General features: G+C 45.5%; 1 protein-coding gene across 1 annotated transcript; it reads left to right on the top strand.

The window, feature by feature from the left end:
• Positions 1 to 819: 819 nt before the first annotated feature.
• On the top strand, positions 820 to 18,979 carry LOC147621765 (uncharacterized). Its single transcript, XM_086822770.1, has 5 exons — positions 820 to 3,014; positions 3,245 to 3,496; positions 3,694 to 3,774; positions 3,870 to 4,526; positions 18,689 to 18,979. The coding sequence occupies exons 1-5, from the start codon at positions 1,728 to 1,730 to the stop codon at positions 18,743 to 18,745; spliced, it is 2,334 nt and encodes a 777-aa protein (XP_086678896.1). The 5' UTR covers positions 820 to 1,727; the 3' UTR covers positions 18,746 to 18,979.
• The last annotated feature ends 47 nt before the right edge of the window (positions 18,980 to 19,026 follow it).

Raw genomic sequence — 19,026 nt, 5'->3', positions numbered from 1 at the left:
CCTAATGGAAGCTTGTATTTAACTTGGATATCAGATCTCATGGGAGAAATCTTCCTTTGTTTTTGAGGATGAGAGACGGGCACTGATTTGTGATCTCCCGAATAGGATATGAAACTGTAAATGTTTTGTATAAACAGATGTGGGGGTAAGATATTTTGATGTAAAGGTTTTCTGTTGGTTTATATATATATATATATATATATAAAATTATTGATCCCAAAAAAATTAAAAAGCATACTTTCTGATTATAAGATGGGGCATGATTACTATCATTGAGGCGCTTTTGTGGCTTGGATTGTATCTATATTGCCTTCTACTTGTTTTCACGGTACCTTCAATAAAAAATTGACCGCAACTTGGGAGAGAAATAAATTAGAACAAGAAAAAGACACCAACAAATCATGTGGTTGTTGTGAGCTCAACACAGAGAAATTTTTGAACTACTGTGTAGGAAGCAATTGGTGTTGCCAACCATGCCCGAAACTATACTGCGTGAAATTGGCCGCTTTTAACAAAACTTAAGTTGAGAATGGACTAGTCTGTGTAGAAGGGTGATTTCACCCTTCACATGGCATCACCTTGCTTTATCAAATTTCCCTGATGATGTTATGGGCCTTGGAAAAAAAACCAAAGGTATGAGACCCATTTGATGATCGAAATGGCAAAAAATTGATTCTGTGGCCCGAATCCTTCTAGAAGAAGAGGACAAAAAGGAAAATAAAAAGGCTGCCAATAGGACAGGTAGTTGGCCAGAACCTCGTGTGAAAAGGAGCTACCTAAATTGTTGAAGCCGGGGTTGTGTTCTTATTTCTCTCTCTTCTGCCTGGCCATCCAAGCACACAGGAAAGGGACAAGAGAGAGGAGAGAGGGACCACCGCACAGTTCAGACCTCAGAGACGTGCTTTTTATGCCCCTCTTGATTTATCTCCCCTTCCCTGATTCCTGGCACTCTCACTCTCTCCCGAGGTGGGTCTTTTGGCGCTGGGTAGGTTTTCTATATACAGACCGGTGCCACCACTAGGCTATGGCAAGGTGGGTCTTCTCAGCAGGAAACTAGAGAGTCTCTGCTCAAGTGGGCTGGTATAAAGAGGCCCATTTTGAGAGAGAGAGAGAGAGAGAGAGAGAGAGAGAGAGTTTTGTTTTGTGTTCTGCTATTGCTTCTTGAGACTTTGTAAGAAGCTATGGTGCGCACAGCCCTTCTCAGAGCATTGAGAAAAGGAGAAGAAAGAATGCACGTGGTGTCCCCTGTGGCTGACAGGTCAGAGCCCCCGGGTAACTTTGAAGACGATTCCTAGCAGGCGCTCTCGCACGCGCGCGCGCGCACAGAGACAGACACAGACAGAGAGAGAGAGAGAGAGAGAGAGAGAGAGAGAGAGAGAGAGAGAGAGAGAGAGATGATGATGATGGCTTCCTGATGCTTAGAAGAAGTGAAGAAGTGAGCGCTTTGCAGATCCTAGCCACAAGGTAACCTCGAAAAGCAGGACATGATTTTTGGAGGATGCTTTTCAGGGTTTAAAGAGCAAACATATAAGGCAAGATAATTGGATCAATGGGCTAATTTCGGCTTTTTGCCAATTTTTGATGTGCCAAGTTGTTGTAATCATTAACTAGGTGCGATTGGGCCGTGCTTAGTGTTAATTAGTTGAATTGGGCGTATATAACATTGATTTATAGGATTAGTTTAATCTGGGCTCTAAGCAAAAGATTAGGGAAACCTTTTCTCAGCAATGGGTTTGCTACAGCCCCTTTGTGGGGACCCTGATGGTGAAGCTAACGCAGTTGCTAGAGATAACTCTACACAAATTGAAGCTCCCTTGCCTGGAAGAGCTTGGAGAAAAGAAAAAGGAGGAGGTATCAGCACCACAAGTGCCCAAACTAGCCATGGATACACAGAAACCTTCTCAACTGGCACAGTGCTTGGATCCAACGTATACTCTAGCAAAGTGTTTGAAACTCATATAGCCGTCTGTGATGATACCCTACACCCTGCCAGCCTTTTCAAAACAGCTGGTCAGACTCCTCATTCTCTAAGCAGTAGCAAGCCGGCCTCTGTTGTCATCGGTTTCAACACTCTAACTAGCACATGCTTAGATAGAGGCCAAGGGCAACATAATGATTTGATCAACCCCATGACCTCATTGCAAGAACATATAGATCATGGGTCTTTGAGGAAGAAGGCATCCTCCCCTCTTTCAGATTTGCTGACATGTACTGACAATGCTGGTTTGTTTGGAAGCCTCAAACTCGACGCCGAAAAACCAAAGGAAGAACACAGTAAATCCCAAAGGCTAAACAAGTCACAAGATTCAGGCACTGATTTTTTGTTGGAAGATGCAAGTACTGGGTTCTGTGTGTATCAAACAGCAAACTGTGGGAATTGCAATAAGAGCAGTTCATTGTCTATCCCTTTATCAGATAAGGACTTTTATGCAGCCAAGCCACCTTATCCTTGCTTGCAAACAGATGGTCCCTTGCTTACTGAGAAGGAAGTGCGAGCATTGCAGCAAGCCGAGACCCAGAATCACTCCAAGCTGCAAGAATCACCTCCGACGGGACCTGGAGTGCAAGCTGATAGGTGGATTAAGGGGACCTCATATCACCTTTATTCACAACAGTATATATCGCCTGGTCTTTCTTTATCACCACTTGGTCCCAAGCGTCTTTCAAGGGCAAAATGCTCACCAAGTACTGAAGATGGGCATTTGATTCCTAGGGTGGTGTGCTCTCCTGCGGGCAATCACTCTCCTCCAATCAAAAACATTTTTGGAGAGCAGAGGATAGTTAGAAAATGCATCCGAGAGAGGGCTTTGCATTATGAAGATGAATATGATGAATTGCGTCCCCATACACCTCATAAGCAGGACTTTTGGTGCCAAGGATGGGGTTGCGAAACTGCCCCATCATTGCCTACATGGTGCAAGTGCAAGCCCATGGCAAGTGCGAGGAGATCTCTTGTGGGGTCATTTGAAGAATCTCTGCTGTCTGGCCGCCTTTTTGCAGGAAAACCTTGCCAGGTTGTTCTCCTAATCATGTCTTTGAATTGCCTTGGTTGCCTCTTCAAGAGCTCAAGGCTGATAGCTAATGGATCACTGATGCTCTTGCCTTATGCACTGTGTGGTTGGGTTGATTTTGGAGCAACTTGATAGCTGCTTTTGCAAGTGCGTTGTCTTAGAAGAATGTGACATGAATAGTGTGTGTTTTTCCTCCCATTTCTTATCTCACCATGTATGATGGCTCTCTGCAGAAGCTGGACGGTTTTTTAGCACTGCTAAGTGTGACAGGTGGATGTTGGTCTCCACCATTGCAAAAGCTCCCATTCTCTGTTACTTGTGTCGATGGGGAGAGTTCTCTACTCTACCATGCATCAATTGATCTCACTGGGAATGCCATCAAGAGGAGGAGCAAGGGCAATTGGAGCAGAATGAATGATCCTCTTGATGATGCTCCTGCCACTAAAAACCGCTTTAGGATTCCAGTTAGTGGCCGTGTCCAATTGGTAAGTTTGTTCTATTACGTTGTTGTGGTGTTTGGGTAGAGAATACTTTGTCCAAAAACACTGCCTTCACATCTATGACCACTTTTTGCCCCATTGGTAATGCTCAGTGATCTGTGGTTTTGTTAGAATGCTTTGTTTTTTGACGTTTTGGACAATGTATCACTTTTAAATGCTAACTGCCTGTTTTCCTTTTACAGGTTCTCAGTAATCCAGAAATGACTCCTGTACATACATTTTTATGTAGTTATGACCTGACAGACATGCCCCCAGGAACTAAGGTATGTGAGTTACTGCTGTGGTTTTTTGAGATTCCTTCTATCTAAATAGTGTGGCAGTCTACTCACCTCTCGCTTTTTTTTGTGTGTTGCGACAGACTTTTTTACGGCATAAGGTATTCTTATTGGCACCTACGTCGGCAGGAAGGACCCAAAAGGGGTCTCTTTTCCCTGCAAAAGAACACTTCAAGTCCAAACCGTCCTCATGGGATAACCTCACTGCACACAGAAGTAATGATGGGCCCATCACTACCTTGGACAGAGACGGGATAAAAGTTGAAACAAAGGATCGGAGTCCAAAGTTAAAGCTATGTGCATCCCAGCTCATGAATGCATTTGAAGGTTCTGGGAGCCCGTCTGAACAGAGTCACAGAAATATTGCATTACCAGGGAAACATAACACGGCTGCCTTAAATGGAACAAACCATAAAGAAAACCATCTTGTTTGCCCTGGACGAAGCAACAGTCAAGATGTCTCTAGTTGTAATGTTGTACATGCCAATAACTTACACACCAAAAAGACTTCTGAAGGAGGAGGCAGTGTATTGCGCTATGCCCTGCATCTGCGTTTTGTCTGCCCTCCCCTGAAGACAACCCAACAGATGAAGAAGTCAAGTATGCCTCCTCGTGACTGCTCTCAAGTGCCCTTCTCCAGTGGTGAGGATCATGCAGTGGAGGACAAACGGCGTTTTTACTTGTACAGTGACCTCCGGGTTGTCTTTCCTCAAAGACATGCAGATTCTGATGAGGGAAAGGTTGGTTATCTTTGAAGCTCTTGACTTGTGCAGTCTTTTTTCACCACATTTTGGTAGAGGCTACATTGCTTTTGTGTTCTAAGAAGGTTCATTTGAACACTTTTGGGCACTGTCTCTCATCAATGTGCATGCAGGAATCAAGGACTGAAGGTACTAACACGGGCAGTGGGTTTTGCTTATGGATTTTGGACCCTAAGAATCCTCTTTTGAAAGCTGATTGTTAGTGGCATTCAGAGAGTGTGTAGGCCTGAAGATGCTCCTTGCAGCAAGGCAAGGTCCCTAGCTCATGGGTGAGTGGTGATTATTTACTGCAGGACCCACCCTCTAGCTTCACAACCAGTTTTCTTAGAGCTGCAAGCATGGTGGCAGTTATCCCCAGACCTTTGTAGAGTTTAGGGTTAGGGTTTACACAGGCTAAGGTGGATGAAAGATATCCACGGTGTGAGTGTGTGCAGAGGTAGTTTCACAACTCAATGATGATTAGATTAACGATTTAAATCCTTCACCAAGTACAATGCTTTTATAGGCTTAGAGCCTTATCTCGGGGCTGTAGGAGGGCTGCAAACTGTGGTTGAGAAAGGGGCTGATTCGGGGACTGTTCTAGGGCTGAATATGCAAGAGAATGATGGCTGTAGATGACTGTATATGCAGGCTTAGAATGCTGCATTTTCTGCAAAGAGGAGCAGAGAGGGAGATGTGTTTAGCCTTGATGAAGATCTATCAATTGATGCATGAATGAGAGGAACGCCAGGTATATATATGCATATTGTCATGTGCAAGACATGCACAAGCATACCTCAAAGCTAGTCCTGACAGAGCAGAATTAGATGTTTGAGCAGCGTTTTGCTGATTTGGCAAGGGATTTCTGATGGAGGACCTTGGGTTTGTGTCGGCCGAGTTTATAGAGTAGAAATACCAGTCGGCTGCACCATATGAAGTGATTTATTGTCCTGGATCTGGCCGACCAGCAGTCAGCCAGTCCATGTGGTTATTCCCAAGCCTATAAAGGCATTGTTCCTCATCGTTTTCAGTATTCAGCCCCTTGTTTTGCTGGATCATAGGATTAGTCATAGACTAGGATTAGATTAGGTATTCTACCTTTTCCTGAAGGCAGCTTATGGCTGTAAGAACATTGTACTTTATGATATACTGAATACTCAGCTATCATCGCCCTCAATGAGTCCGACCGGACGAGTGAGAGCCCCAAGAAGTACATCACAGGAGATTTCCAGCACTATTGGGGTGAAACAGGGCTGCCCTCTATCATCCACTCTTTTCGGCCTCTACGTTGATGAGATCTCGAGCTTCATTGATGGATTAGGCGGGGCTGGTCCCACATTGGCAGGCATATTGATCCCCATACTACTGTATGCAGATGACATCGTCTTCAGCCAAAGGGCTTCAGAGACAGTTGGATGCTTTACATGACTTTTGCACTACGCAGGACCTCTCTGATAACCTTGATAAAACCAAGGTAATGGTCTTCAATACCTCTCGCCCCTTCACATCCAGATTGAGCTTCACATATAGAGGGGATCCTGTGGAGATTGTCTCATCCTATGTCTACCTTGGTGTCACTTTCAGTGGCCCACGCTTTACCATGGTTCCCGCAGCACATGCTAGAGTCACGCGGGGATATGCAGCCTTGAGCTTACTTGAGCGGCAGTGCTTCCAGGCACATTTCGAGGAGCCCAGGACGAAGGGCTAGCTTTTTGACACCCTCGTCACACCAGCCTTGATGTATGGAGCAGCCTTCTGGGGGCCAAATTTATCCAATGAGGATTGGCAGCGAGTTGAGAGGCCCCAGGTCATGATGCTCTCCCGTATGATCCGCAACAAACCATCAGTCCCACACCAGATTATCGAGGCAGAGTTTGTCGCAGCCCCGATGGTAGTGGATGCACTCTTCCAGACAGTCACATACCTCCATCGCATCAGTCACATGGATCCCCATAAGTACCCGAGGCTTGCCCTGGAGTACTCCATACAGCTAGCACTTGAGGGGCACTCTGGAGTATGGTATGCACTAGTTTCCACTTGGTTCTCAGTATATGGGCTTTGCATGGACCGCCTACTCCCCCTTCAGTACAGTTTGGACTCCCCTTTTCTCCGGCTATCTCACGAGGATACCAACCGGGTTATACGGTTAGATCTTCTCAGCCTCTACACACATTGCACATGGATCACACCTCCGGACCTCCCCACGAAGATGCACTTCTACAGAGATCACTTCCGCACACTCACTGAGGATGGATTCATCCAGCAGCCGGGCTACTTGAGTGTGCACATGTCCCATGCCATGCGGATTGCGATTGGCCAGATACGGGTTTCATCCCACTGCCTCAGAGTGGCGACAGGTAGAGCTGAGCGCATCTTCAGAGCCGGGAAGCTTATACGGAGACCCAGAGAGGAGAGGATCTGCCGACTATGCCACACAGAGGTTGAGACGGAGGAGCATTACATATGCCGCTGCCCAGTATACTATGAGATCCGCGGGAGGTTTCACTGTCTATTTCGTGACGGATTCGGTCCACTCTCCAGGATCATTGACTTCCAGGACCAGCGTTGCCTGGGCCTCTTCCTGCTTGAGCTCTGCAGACACAGGGACACCTTCTTGAGAGAGCCTCGGTCCCAACCACCCCGCCCCCTCCCTCGCCAGCCAACCATCACCAGTTTCTTCCGGACCCAGGAGGTGGAAAACACCGACAGTGTGGATCTTGTGGACCCTCCATGAGCTGCTCTGGATCTACTCCGCCCGAGAGGAGTTACCTCGGACCGAGCATCTGCACTTCAGCGTGCCCGACGCCCCCCCCCCCCCCCCCCGCGCGGCCCCAGGTTGGCCACGATCACCTCAACAGCTCCAGATCCAAGACATGCTCCACCGCCATCGAGCTACCTTTCCAGGTGACATAGCTGAGGGAGACCTCTCGGCCATACTCATTAGCCCCATGCTTGATATTTTGGAGAGTGGTATACCATCTACTCGGAGCTGATGTTGCTTCATGTTTCTATGTTCTTAGTATTCCATGATGAGTTTCCATGGACAGTTTTGTATCATCCCAGTGAGATAGCTATGTTTATGTTTTCTTTCTGTTTTATTTTCCATTCCATGATGAGATATGCCATGGACATTATTGTATCACTTTGGTCTCATAGGCCCATTGGGTCTTTAGTAGACGCTTAATATATCTTTCTTTCTTTCTCTCTCTCTCTCTCTCTCTCTCTCTCTCTCTCTCCCCTCTCTCTTCTGCATGCGTTTTGCATCAACATGTTCTCAGATGGTGTTTAGGGTTGAAAGAAGGTTCCTAGAGCTTCCATGTGTAACATTGGTATTAGAGCATCAGGCTCAACAAAACTAAACACTGATTCAATCCCAGATGAAGGTGCACAGGTCCAAGGCACAAGAACAAGGCCCAAGACAAGGAACACAAGACAGGGAAGAATTCCCAGGAGGTTGGTTGGTGGTGTTCCATAAAGCCCAAGGGGATGGGAGTCCTGTGAGTCGGGTGCCACTTGGGGCACACCAAGAAAGGTTTCCAGGCAACCGTTCCAAGGAGTGGAGTGAGAGTGAGAGTGCCAGATTCAGGGACTTCAGGAATAGAATGGGGTGATGACAGTCATCCAACTGAAGAGGCAAGAAGATAAAGACAAACCACCTGTGTGGTTGTTCCCCCTCCCCCCCCCCCCCTCCCCCCCTCCTGTTTGAGATAGCCTTCTTCTCATAGAGCGGCCAGCCGGAGGAAAGCTTCTCTCCCCCCTTATGATCACTTGTTTCCCACCCTTATATGAGGTGAGTTTGTATTTAGCCCTTCGTGGTTGTACTCAGCCCTTTGTGGTTGTTTTCTCTTTAACTAATTGAAGGATCTTTTTCCCAGAAAAAAAGAGAGATAAAGATAGAGCAGAATCAAATGTTTGAGCAGTGTTTTGCTGACTTGGCAAAGGATATATGATGGATGACCTTGGGTTTGCTGTTGGCTAGTTTATAGAGTAGAAATACCAGCCGGTTGCAGCATATGAAGTGATTTATTGCCAACAACTGGGGGTACTCCTGAAAGAACTCCTTGTCTAGCCAAACCGCTTCATGGATGCCTTGATCTTGGAACTTCGCATAGAGCTGTCAAAGTCTTCGACCGGATTCATGCTTCCAAGTTCCAACGATGAAGAAGGATCTACGCAGGCTCAATGACTTCTACTTCGTGATTCACGTTTGGCTACTGCTCATCTGAAACATCAAAAACTTCTGGACCAACATATGGTTTTAGCCAAGAAACATGGAAAACATCATGCATAGTCCAACTGTTAGGCAACTTTAATTTCACGGATACATCATTTAGCTTTTGAACTATAGGAAAAGGTCCAAAACTACGTAAAGGAAGCTTGGGACAACAATTTGTTAGCAGTCATCTCTTGTCTGATTTAGGTGTTTTCTCATTTTTCCCCACTCTCCATATTTTTTCCTATTTTTTTCCTATTTTTACCAGGTGTGGGAGGCTGTCCTGTGGTTCTTGGATTGATCCAGGTGATGGCCGATTGGTCGTGCTGCTCCCCGCTTCCCTTTGTTGGCTGGCCGACTTCACACATGTGCTGGCCGACTGGGAGTTCAGCAGGTTGGGTGTCCTTCTGTGGCTGTGGGCTGTCCTTGCTACTGGCCGACTGGATCATAGGGGCCATATAAAATGGCCCCTTGCCCCCACACATCTTGTATTCAGCATTTCGAGATTTCTTGTGGATATAGCAGAGTACACGCCTTTCTCTCTCCTCTATTGATGTGTTTTTCTGCAGTGCACTTGCTCTTGAGTTTTCAGATTTTGTCTTCATCTCCGCTGCATATTCTGACATGGTATCGGAGCTCTAGGTTCTTGATAAATCTTGGGAACTGTGTGAGTAAGAGGGGGGCTGTTTTGTTGCTGATTGGACTATTTTGGACCGTTCCGGAAGGGGAGAAGCAAGAGGAAGGCTGGCTGATTTACTGGACAGCCACCTGCTCTTGCAGGTTTAAGTTCTTCTTTTTTCCCACCCACCCTTTTTAGTTACACTCCTGCAATGGCAGATTTACTTGAGATGGCTGAGAAGCATGTGAAGGTCCCTACACTCCCCACGTTCCCAGTGGACCGTCAGGGACGGGAACAACTACCGCATATGGAAGGTAATGATGGAATCTGTTTTGGAGTCTTACAACCTTGCTGATTTCATTGTTGTTGGGGTTCCATGGCCGGAGTTAGAGGAAGGGGAGTTACCCTCGATTCGGAAGGAACGCGAGGCACAGGCACAGTTGTGGGATCGTGTCAACGCCAGGGTCCGTTCTCTACTGCAGTGTTTTTCTGCAGTGCACTTGCTCTTGAGTTTTCAGATTTTGTCTTCATCTCCGTTGCATATTCTGACACAAATGGGGTACCAATGCTTGAGAAAAAGTTTGCATGGGATGAATATGCAGAACTTACTAAAGCGTTCCACGATGGTAAAACACTAAGTGTTGTGAGATCCGCTGGATGCTGGTAGAGGCCCTATAAAGTCCATAGAAATGTCAATAAAAGGTCCATCGGAATAGGCAAAGGTTGAAGTAAACTAGCCTTTTTCGTATGTGAAACCTTGATCTTTTGACAAATCTTATAGGCTTGAACATTCACATCTGCTAGCAATGAGGTAGAAGGTGTTTGAGCATGAACATAAGTCAATGCTCCTTCCGCTCCCTTGTGGATAGCTCGTTGGGCTTGGAGATGAGAAATCTGTAACTTGGTTGAACACATTGCTAATCAATACACTTAAATACACTAAGATTTGATGGACACATGCTCAATACAAGAAGTAATTTGCTGAATTGACAAGAGACACACAATCAGCCGGAACGGCGGACCCCTCCCTCAAATAAAGTTTATTGATCTTGGGAGAATCAAGTACATAGTGTCATGGGCATTTATGACCAAATTTCCATACCAATGCATATGAATACAATATTGCAAACAAGTGGTTGTCGATGTAGACTTGCAACCCACACTACCCTCTCAAGTGCCCATGTTTCCTACCATCTGCTCTCTATTGTTCCACCAACACATGGTAGCAACAATCTGCAAGAGAGCACGTAGGACAAGAGAACACTACACAGGGTATGTGATCTCGTAATCCGGTTCCTCCCTCCTGCCACTTGCTTCCATATTTAAGCATAAAAGCTTACCAATTGCAAGTGGAGTCCATGACAGCGGAAGTCTTCGCGATGGAAGTCCTTGGAGTGAGTTCAACTTGAGAAAGGAAGGCTGAAATTAGGGTTTTCAGCAAAAGACCAGAAATTACAGCAATAAAGAGAGTTGTTTTGCTGAATTTCAGTCATTGGGAGTGTGTAGGAGAGTGATTAGCATTAGGAAACACTCTTGGAAGCTTGTGAAACACCTTAGCAAGCTTGGAAATGGAGTTGGGAAGGAGAAAAAGTGCAGAAAATGCAACCCAACAGCTCTCATGAAGGAGGCGCCAATCTCTAGAGAGAGGAGTGAGGTGGTGAGTTGTCCAGCGTAGGTGGCAGGCAGGTGCTTTGTGGAGCAAGCTAGAGTGGACACATGGTTGGTTACTCCCTTTGTACAAAGGGGATAAGGTATGGGCGGTGGACATTGGGTTATGTCGACCTCGGGACATCAGTGTGTGTGAACACTGGGCTGGTCATAATTTATAAGTGAGTTTTGGTCGCCCAAAACTTAATGAAGTGTGTACACACTCTCTTATAAGTTAGTGCTAACTTCTAAGGCTAGGTTTATGACCAATACTTAACCACTTGTCACATGCCACATAACCATGCCAGCAGACAATTTCACACGCACGGTTCGCGGGCGAGCGTCCCTTTACCTGGAACTACACATTGGTCAAGCAAGCATGAAAACAGCATGCAATTTCAATTGCAAGCAAGCACATAAAGATGTTATGCAATGTAGCATTGGTATGGACAATCCCCGTTCATGAGACTATACCAAAATAGACGTGCTCAAGGCAAGTACACAAGGTACCAGACCCAATGGAACAATCCACCAAGCATTTCCGGGCATGTACACAAAGGCACAAGTCCCAACAGAAAGCCAAGTCCACAGTATCACATGAGTGGTATCAATCCCCGCCATATACAACTGCCATGGACGCCAGTCCAATGTACATACATGATGATAAAGCACGGGTGGACCAATTGGGTGGCCAAATGGTGACATCCCTCCCGGCTTCTAAACAGTCGTCCGCAACCGAAAAGCATCCAGATATGTCTGAAGCACATGCGGGCAATCTCTGAAGAACTCTTCATCTACCCATTTAGCTTCAATGGGAAGATAGTTCTTAAACTTTACAAGGTAACGCCTGACAACTTTGCCTGCAGCAAGCTTGCGTTCCTTGTGATACACAATTTGCTCTGGCTGCAAGATCTCCTCAAGCTCATCCACTTCTGGTGGATCCTCAATGACCGTTTCACTGGGCTCTGGCCCTACATAGCGAAGGAGACTCACATGAAAAGCATTGTGTATGTTTTATTTATGTGCTGTTTATAATGCTTTTAAGGCTGCCGACTGGGTCTTGAGAGGTTAAGAGATTGGACTGACTAACTTACTAACTGACCTTCTATGGCTGAGGAAAGACCTATGTAGCTCGTGCTTGACACGTCCCGGGCCGGCGGGGCTTATAATGGGGCCACGACATACGACAATCATATCCTAAAAGGGGTTCCTAGTGATATACAAGATGCACTGATGATTAGCCAGCTTGTCACCATGCACTATAGTGGAGAGGACATGTGACAATCAAGAGAGGGAAAAGTTATCAGTAACCTCTCGCCATGTGTCATGAGCCTAGACATTTCCCAGTATGAAAGGGGTCTGGTGGACTCCAGGATGTCTAAATATTTTGAAAGTACAAGCTTTGGGAATGGGGGATTATCCTACAATACAAAGAATCACACTTCTAAAATTTAGGAGAGTTGCTATTTTTTGGCCAGACTCTGATGGAAATCCTGTTCGCGTAATTACATCTGGAATTGAGTAGATACCAAGAGTTGGCAAAGTGCCTTTGACAGAATGTCTACCAGTTGGGATATTTTTAGAGATAAAGTTTATGGAAGGACCAATCTCTTAGATTGGGACATGTGGCAAGAAAGTGGACCAAAGTGAGATAAGTGGCCTGACACTTATTAGAAAGTGGATCAAAGTGAGACAAGTGGCCTCACACTTGTCACTTCAGCTTTTGTGTGGCTCTCCACTTTTCATCACTCACAGCCTTCTCTTTCCATTTTCACTCATGGGAGCCCCAAATCTATAAATTGGAGCCCTCTCTTCATTAATGGAGGCTCTCTTGCTACACACTAGCCTCTACCACCGTTACAGGCTGCTCTAATGATGGCTACTCTCTCTCTCTCTCTCTCTCTCTCTCTCCCTCTCTCCCCAGAGAGCAGAGACGCTCAGAGCCTGTAGGAGACAGAGGACACCTGGCTTTCAGACACCACGTCTATACCAGAGAGAGAGATGACAGAGATCAGAGCTCAGTTTCACAGGGAGGGTGCGGAGCGACTGGCTCGCTTCAGAGCACACCCAGGCATGTTCTTTAGGGAGCTGTGGACACCCCCTTCATTGATGTATACCATTTTATACCCCCAGTATGGTACAAGATGGAGCTAGCTAGGCTGCATATCATGATTGTATACTCCATGCATATAGCTTTGCATTCTCCTAGTAGTAGAGCTCCATCCCCTCCCCCACTCATTGTACTTATTGCACACCCACATTTAGCATTTTAGTTCAATACTTTTTCATTTTGTTGGGATGACAGAGGATACCCCATTCAGGTACACCGATTTGTCTCATAGGCCGAGTTTGGTCTTTTGGAAGACGTTAATAATATCTTTCTTTCTTTCTTTCTTTCTCTCTCTCTTAGGCTGCCTATGAAGTATACCAGCTGTTGGGGACTATTTTGGAGGCTTCCATTGTGAAGAAATACTGAAGACGGCTTGGTTGCCTCGTGTTGGGCTGTGTTATGGCATTTGTATATGGATAATCCGGCATCTCCTGTGGGGAGAGTAAGGCCCTCAAAGCTTATACATGATATTATTCTCCTTGGGTAATAAAAATACTCCAAGTGGGGGGCCGGTCCATTCTGGCCTCTATGCGGTGTCACATGTGTAAGCTCCATTTTTCAGCATTTGTGGATGTTTTGTCTAGCTTTTATGTTTTATGCAAAGTGATGATGGATATGTGTTAAAGCTTTGGCCACGTTTAAATGTTTTAATATGCATTGATGGTATCAACAAGTGTGTCAAAGGCCCTAGTCCCCCAGGCACTGCGAGTTACATTGGTATCAGAGCATAGGCTTCCTTGGAAGCGGAGGCTTCCTTCTATCAATGAGGAAGAGAAAAGATCTCAAGTGGGGACCACACTTATCATCATTGCTATTAAGTATGGCCAGCCACTTCATAGCCTATGAAGCAAGAGCATGAGCAATAGACAGCTTGGTCTAAGGATTTATGAATTCACAAAATTTATCTTGGAAGTATAGAGTTGGCTTTATGTGCACACGTTTAGCACTCTTTCCATATCGATATTGTGGATTATATTATCAAGCTTACAGGCAAGCTATATGGAGATATATCTCGGGATATCTTAAGGATATGGTGAGGGGATATTTGTACAAGCTTTGAGGGCCTTACTCTCCCCACAGGAGATGCCGGATTATCCATATACAAATGCCATAACACAGCCCAACACAAGGCAACCAAGCTGGAACACAGGCTGTAGAAATGCCGAGCCAACAATATAATCCAGCCCCTTGGAGTATTTTATTACCCAAGGAGAATAATATCATGTACAAGCTTTAAGGGCCTTACTCTCCCCACAGGAGATGCCGGATTATCCATATACAAATGCCATAACACAGCCCAACACGAGGCAACCAAGCTAGAACACAGGTTGTAGAAATGCCGAGCCAACAATATAATCCATATACCTCTGTGTGGGTACTGATTCTTCCCCAAAAACCATGGGTCTTCATGCAATAGAGCTGGTACAACAGGTTCAGCTCTCCATTCAGTCGGTACAGCAAGTACAGTGGTTGGTATAGCAAGTACAATGGCTGGTACAACAGGTACAGTGGTTGGTACAGCCGGTACAAGGGTTGGTACAGCCAGAACAGTGGCTGGTACAGCAGGTACAGTGGCTGGTACAGCCGGTATAGTGGTTGGGAATCATAATAAAATGATTAAATACCTTGTCTTCAGTATTTCTTCGCGATGGAAGCCTCCAAAGCAGTCCCCAGCAGCCGGTATACTTCACGGGCACCCTGAGAGAGAGAGAGAGAGAGAGAGAGAGAGAGAGAGAATAGCCATCATTAGGACAGCCTGTAGTGGTGGTAGAGGCTAGTGTGCAGCAAGTTCTATGACCCAGCCAACAAGGGTTGAATGAATCAAATCGTTGAGCAATCAATGCCATTTATAGGCTGGAATAGACCAAGTGAACTGGCCGACTGCTGGTCGGCCAGCTTCTTGGACAAAAATCCAACATATGATGCTGCCAACAGTTCTTCTATTTCAATGTATTGCTGGCCGACAACAACCTTGTCTATCACTAGTCAACTCCCTTTGCCAAAACAACAATCAATGCTCCAAAACTCTGGTTCTGATCTGTCTTTATCTTGTTGCCTCTGTGGGATCAGCCCTGCACATGTCTTGTACATGACATCCCCCTCTGCTAAACTTGATGACGGGATTCCAATATGTATTCTTGTACAATTGTCATCATCCCATTCTCTGTTCTTGGAGTCTCCTTGTCATCCTTCTCAACTCTGGCAACCCTTTCATTGAAAACCCGGCCCGGTCTCCAAATCTGCTCTAACTCTGATGAAGATCTATGTATCTATTCCATCCAGTCCCCATTTCGTTCCTGCCATGTCCTTGAACACTGTCTTTGGTCTTCTTTCCTGAGAAATGAGTCTGGCACTCACACTCTTGAAAGCCTTTCCTGGGTGCCCAAAGTGGCACCCGACTCACATGATTGCCATCCCCTTGGGCTTTGTGGAACACCACCAACAAACCTCCTGGGAGTTCTTCCTTGTCTTGTGTTCCTTGCCTTGGGCCTCATACTTGTGCACTTTCCTGTACCTTGGACTTGTACACCTTCATCTGGGACTGAATCAATGTTTAGACTTGTTGAGCCTGATGCTCTGATACCAATGTTATATGCGGAAGCTCTGGGAGTCTTCTTTCAGCCCTAAATACATCCTGGAACACGCTGATGCAAAAACACGTACAGAAGAGAGAGAGAGCTGAGAATTCAATATATCATATAGTACAAAAAGCTGCAACCGATTATCCTTCATATATTGCCGACAGCCTCCTGACTCCTCCAGCAAAGTGTTCCCTGCTTTTACAAGTTGCACCAGCTCCACGATCAGGTTCTATCTGGTTCTTCTCTCTTGTTGCCTCCTCAGGACTAGCTCTAAGATCAGCCAGTGCATGTCTTCCACATGACATCCCCCTCTACTAAACTTGATGACAGGATCCCAACCTGTTTTCTTGGACGACTGTTATCATCCCATTCTATTCCCGGAGTTCCTATGTCATCCTTCCTATCGTGGCAAGATGCCCCTTACCATGGCATTAAGAGTCAGTCCTTTGGAGTCTTTAGGTTATCTTTTGGAAGGGCAAATGCCACAAATTTTATACACTCCTATGGATTGCTTTTTGTACTATACAATATATTGAAAATACAGCTCTCTCTCTCTCTCTCTCTTTCTCTTCTCTCTCTGTCTATGTTGGTGACTTGCATCAAGGTTCCTATTCAATTACTTAGGGCTGAAAGAAGAGACACAAAGCTTCCACGCATGTGACACAAAAAGATGTATGAAAAGCTGTTTTGTGTACATCTTGAGGCATCACTCTCACTTGATGGTAGCCGCTCATGAGATCAATGCGACTAAAGCATAATAAACCATCCAATTTGTCTAAGATATCATCAATCCTAGGCATGGGAAACCGATTCTTGATGGTTATCGTATTTAGTTCTCTATAATCCACACATACGAAATGAACCATCCTTCTTCTCTTCTGCACAAGAAGAACATGTGAGCAAAATAGCGAAGAGCTTGGTTGTACTAAACCTTCTCTATGAGTTCACTGACTTGTTTCATAATTTCTCTTGTTAGCAAGCACAAAATGATATGCCGGCCTATTAGGAAGTGAACTACTTGGCACCAAATCAATGCGGTGATCCTCTGGCCGAGTAGGAGACATTTCACTCAGCAATGTATCTGCAAAGCAATCTCTATATTCATTTAGAAGATTCAGCCTATCATGAGTGACAGAATCAACATGCACATTGCTATGTTCCACATCATCGTGTACCAAAACCAAGTACTAAGAAACACTCTTTTTCATTGATTTATACATGAGAGACAATGGGGATAGTATCACCCGATGTGCCTGCATCTATAAGATGCTCTCAATCTTTGTGCAGAAAAGAAAGCTTGTTTGTCTTGTAGTTGTGTGGGGCCCAAGGCGAGCGTGCCACGGTTCGCCAAGCAATACAGGCAATTGGACATCAAAGAAAATGATTGGGTATTGCTGAAATTCAAGAAAGCTAGACTCGGGAAGAGGCCTAGAAAAGAGGGGATGTGTCCTAAGCTCTCTCCACTCCATTGATCTGCGCAAAGTCATTGAGCAGATCAATGGCGTGGAGAGAGCTTGGCTTTGCCGAATCATTGGAAAATTCACAATGCATTCCATGTAAGCCACTTGGGCAAGTTTGTGGGAGTGGAGTCTACAAAGCCTATTATGGAAGATCCACTGGAGTGCTAGAAGAGGTGTTACATGTCACGTGCATCCCGCACTTGGATGCCACGTGGACATTTCTATACAGCAGGTGCACGATCTGGAGTGGAAAGTGGTCCCAGGTGAGCCCTAGTCTAGGACGAGTCGGCCAGGGTTCCACTCTAAGCATCCAAGGTCAAATGTACAAGTCTTGTACATGGTCTTGGTCAGGTGTGCAAGTCTCGCACATGAAGCAGTGCTAGTCCAGACTTTGAGTCGTGGTTCACCCTCTCGAATGATGTCAGGTGTTCCGGGTGTTCAACTTGTAGCCAGATACCAAGCATCTAGGTATTAGGAAGCATGTAGTTGCATGTAGGAGAAGGAGGCAGCCCTTTGGGCTATCCAAGGAAGGAATTTATATCCCTTGACTAAGCATGGGGTAGGTCTTAGGCCACCCTAGGGGTGTAGGTGACCCTTGGCCATTGCCCAACAGTCCTGTGGGTTGATTGGGCATGTTGTCGGCTAGCTCTAAGGTGGCCTGGACAGCAAGGCAGCAAGCCTATCGGCCAGCATATGTTTCTTGGGCAGCCCAGTTGGCCAGCCTCATGGCTTGGCCAGACTGGGGGCTAGCCCATGGGTAGTAAAGGCGCCTGAAAGGGGCCTAAAACAGGTCATGGGTTGTTATTAAATAGGCCGACGCCTTTCTAGAGCAAACCGACGAGATTATATGAGGCCTATAAATAGCTTAGGTAAGAATCTCATTTCTCATCTTAGCATTCACAAAGGGTTGTACTCTTCCAAGGGCCAGGACAACCAAGGGGAACTCTTCAGCCAATGCATGGAGCACGAAAGATTTCTTGCGGCTTTAGATGCAACTAGCTTCTTCCTTCAGTCATCCTCATGAGAGGATGAACTTTAGTAAGTATAATGGTAAACTTGACCCCACGACCCTGTATTCCTGGTTGCATCAATTTGAACCATATTTTACTTCTGTTAGAAAAAAATGAGTATGACAGAGTGATCTCAGCTAGTTGGTATCTAGAGGGCAAGGCCATCCCACTGACACCCCTTTCTAGTGCAAACCGATGAGATTCTATGAGGCCTATAAATAGCTTAGGCAAGCATCTCATTTGTCATCTTAGCTTTCACAAGGGTTGTAGTCTTCGAAGGGTTAGGACAGCCAAGGGAAACTTTTCAGCCAAGGTGAAGGTGAAAGGTCAAGAACCAGCTTTGATGGAAAGGATCGGTGGAGTGACAAGTGCGCATCTGGCTGGTCCCTTTGAGTAGAATCATCGATGATATAAGCTTGTATTATTGTTGAATGCTTATTTGGTTCTTTTGTTTCAGAAATTTGATTATTTTGTTTTACGTCTTTACGTACTAATATTTTTCCTTTTGTTTTATGTGGCAGCTGCAAGTTGAGTATGACTTTCCTGCAGATCCGAAGTACTTTGACTACTGCAACTAACTGGCATGTTGGGGCATGTCTACTGAGACATGCTTTAATTCTTATGTGCATATATATATATATCCTTCTTATTTGGTCTCTATCATTTGTGATATTTCTTTTCAACAATGATTAGACCAGTCTTGAAACAAAGGAATCTTAACTGGAATGAGAGCTGGTGGGTGGCAAATCCTTGGAGAAGATGTTGGACTCACCAGTTCTTTGATTTGATTGATAATGGTCCCCTTTGTCAAAGAGTCCCAATCTTAATAACTGGCATTAATAATGTGATGGTAGGGAAT

The sequence above is a fragment of the Cibotium barometz genome, chromosome 29, assembly GCF_041138505.1.
Source record: "Cibotium barometz isolate CiBa-2024 chromosome 29, ASM4113850v1, whole genome shotgun sequence".
Taxonomy (NCBI): Eukaryota; Viridiplantae; Streptophyta; class Polypodiopsida; order Cyatheales; family Cibotiaceae; genus Cibotium; species Cibotium barometz.
Note: the sequence above shows the minus strand (reverse complement) of the source record. Positions and strands in the feature narration are given on the sequence as shown.

Bases quoted from the DNA above. Each gene is read 5' to 3' on its own strand.
- LOC147621765 (XM_086822770.1), top strand. From the start codon at position 1,728: ATGGGTTTGCTACAGCCCCTTTGTGGGGACCCTGATGGTGAAGCTAAC. The intron at 3,775-3,869 runs GTATGTGAGTTA...GTGTTGCGACAG, and splicing joins ACATGCCCCCAGGAACTAAG to ACTTTTTTACGGCATAAGGT. The intron at 4,527-18,688 runs GTTGGTTATCTT...TTTATGTGGCAG, and splicing joins CAGATTCTGATGAGGGAAAG to CTGCAAGTTGAGTATGACTT.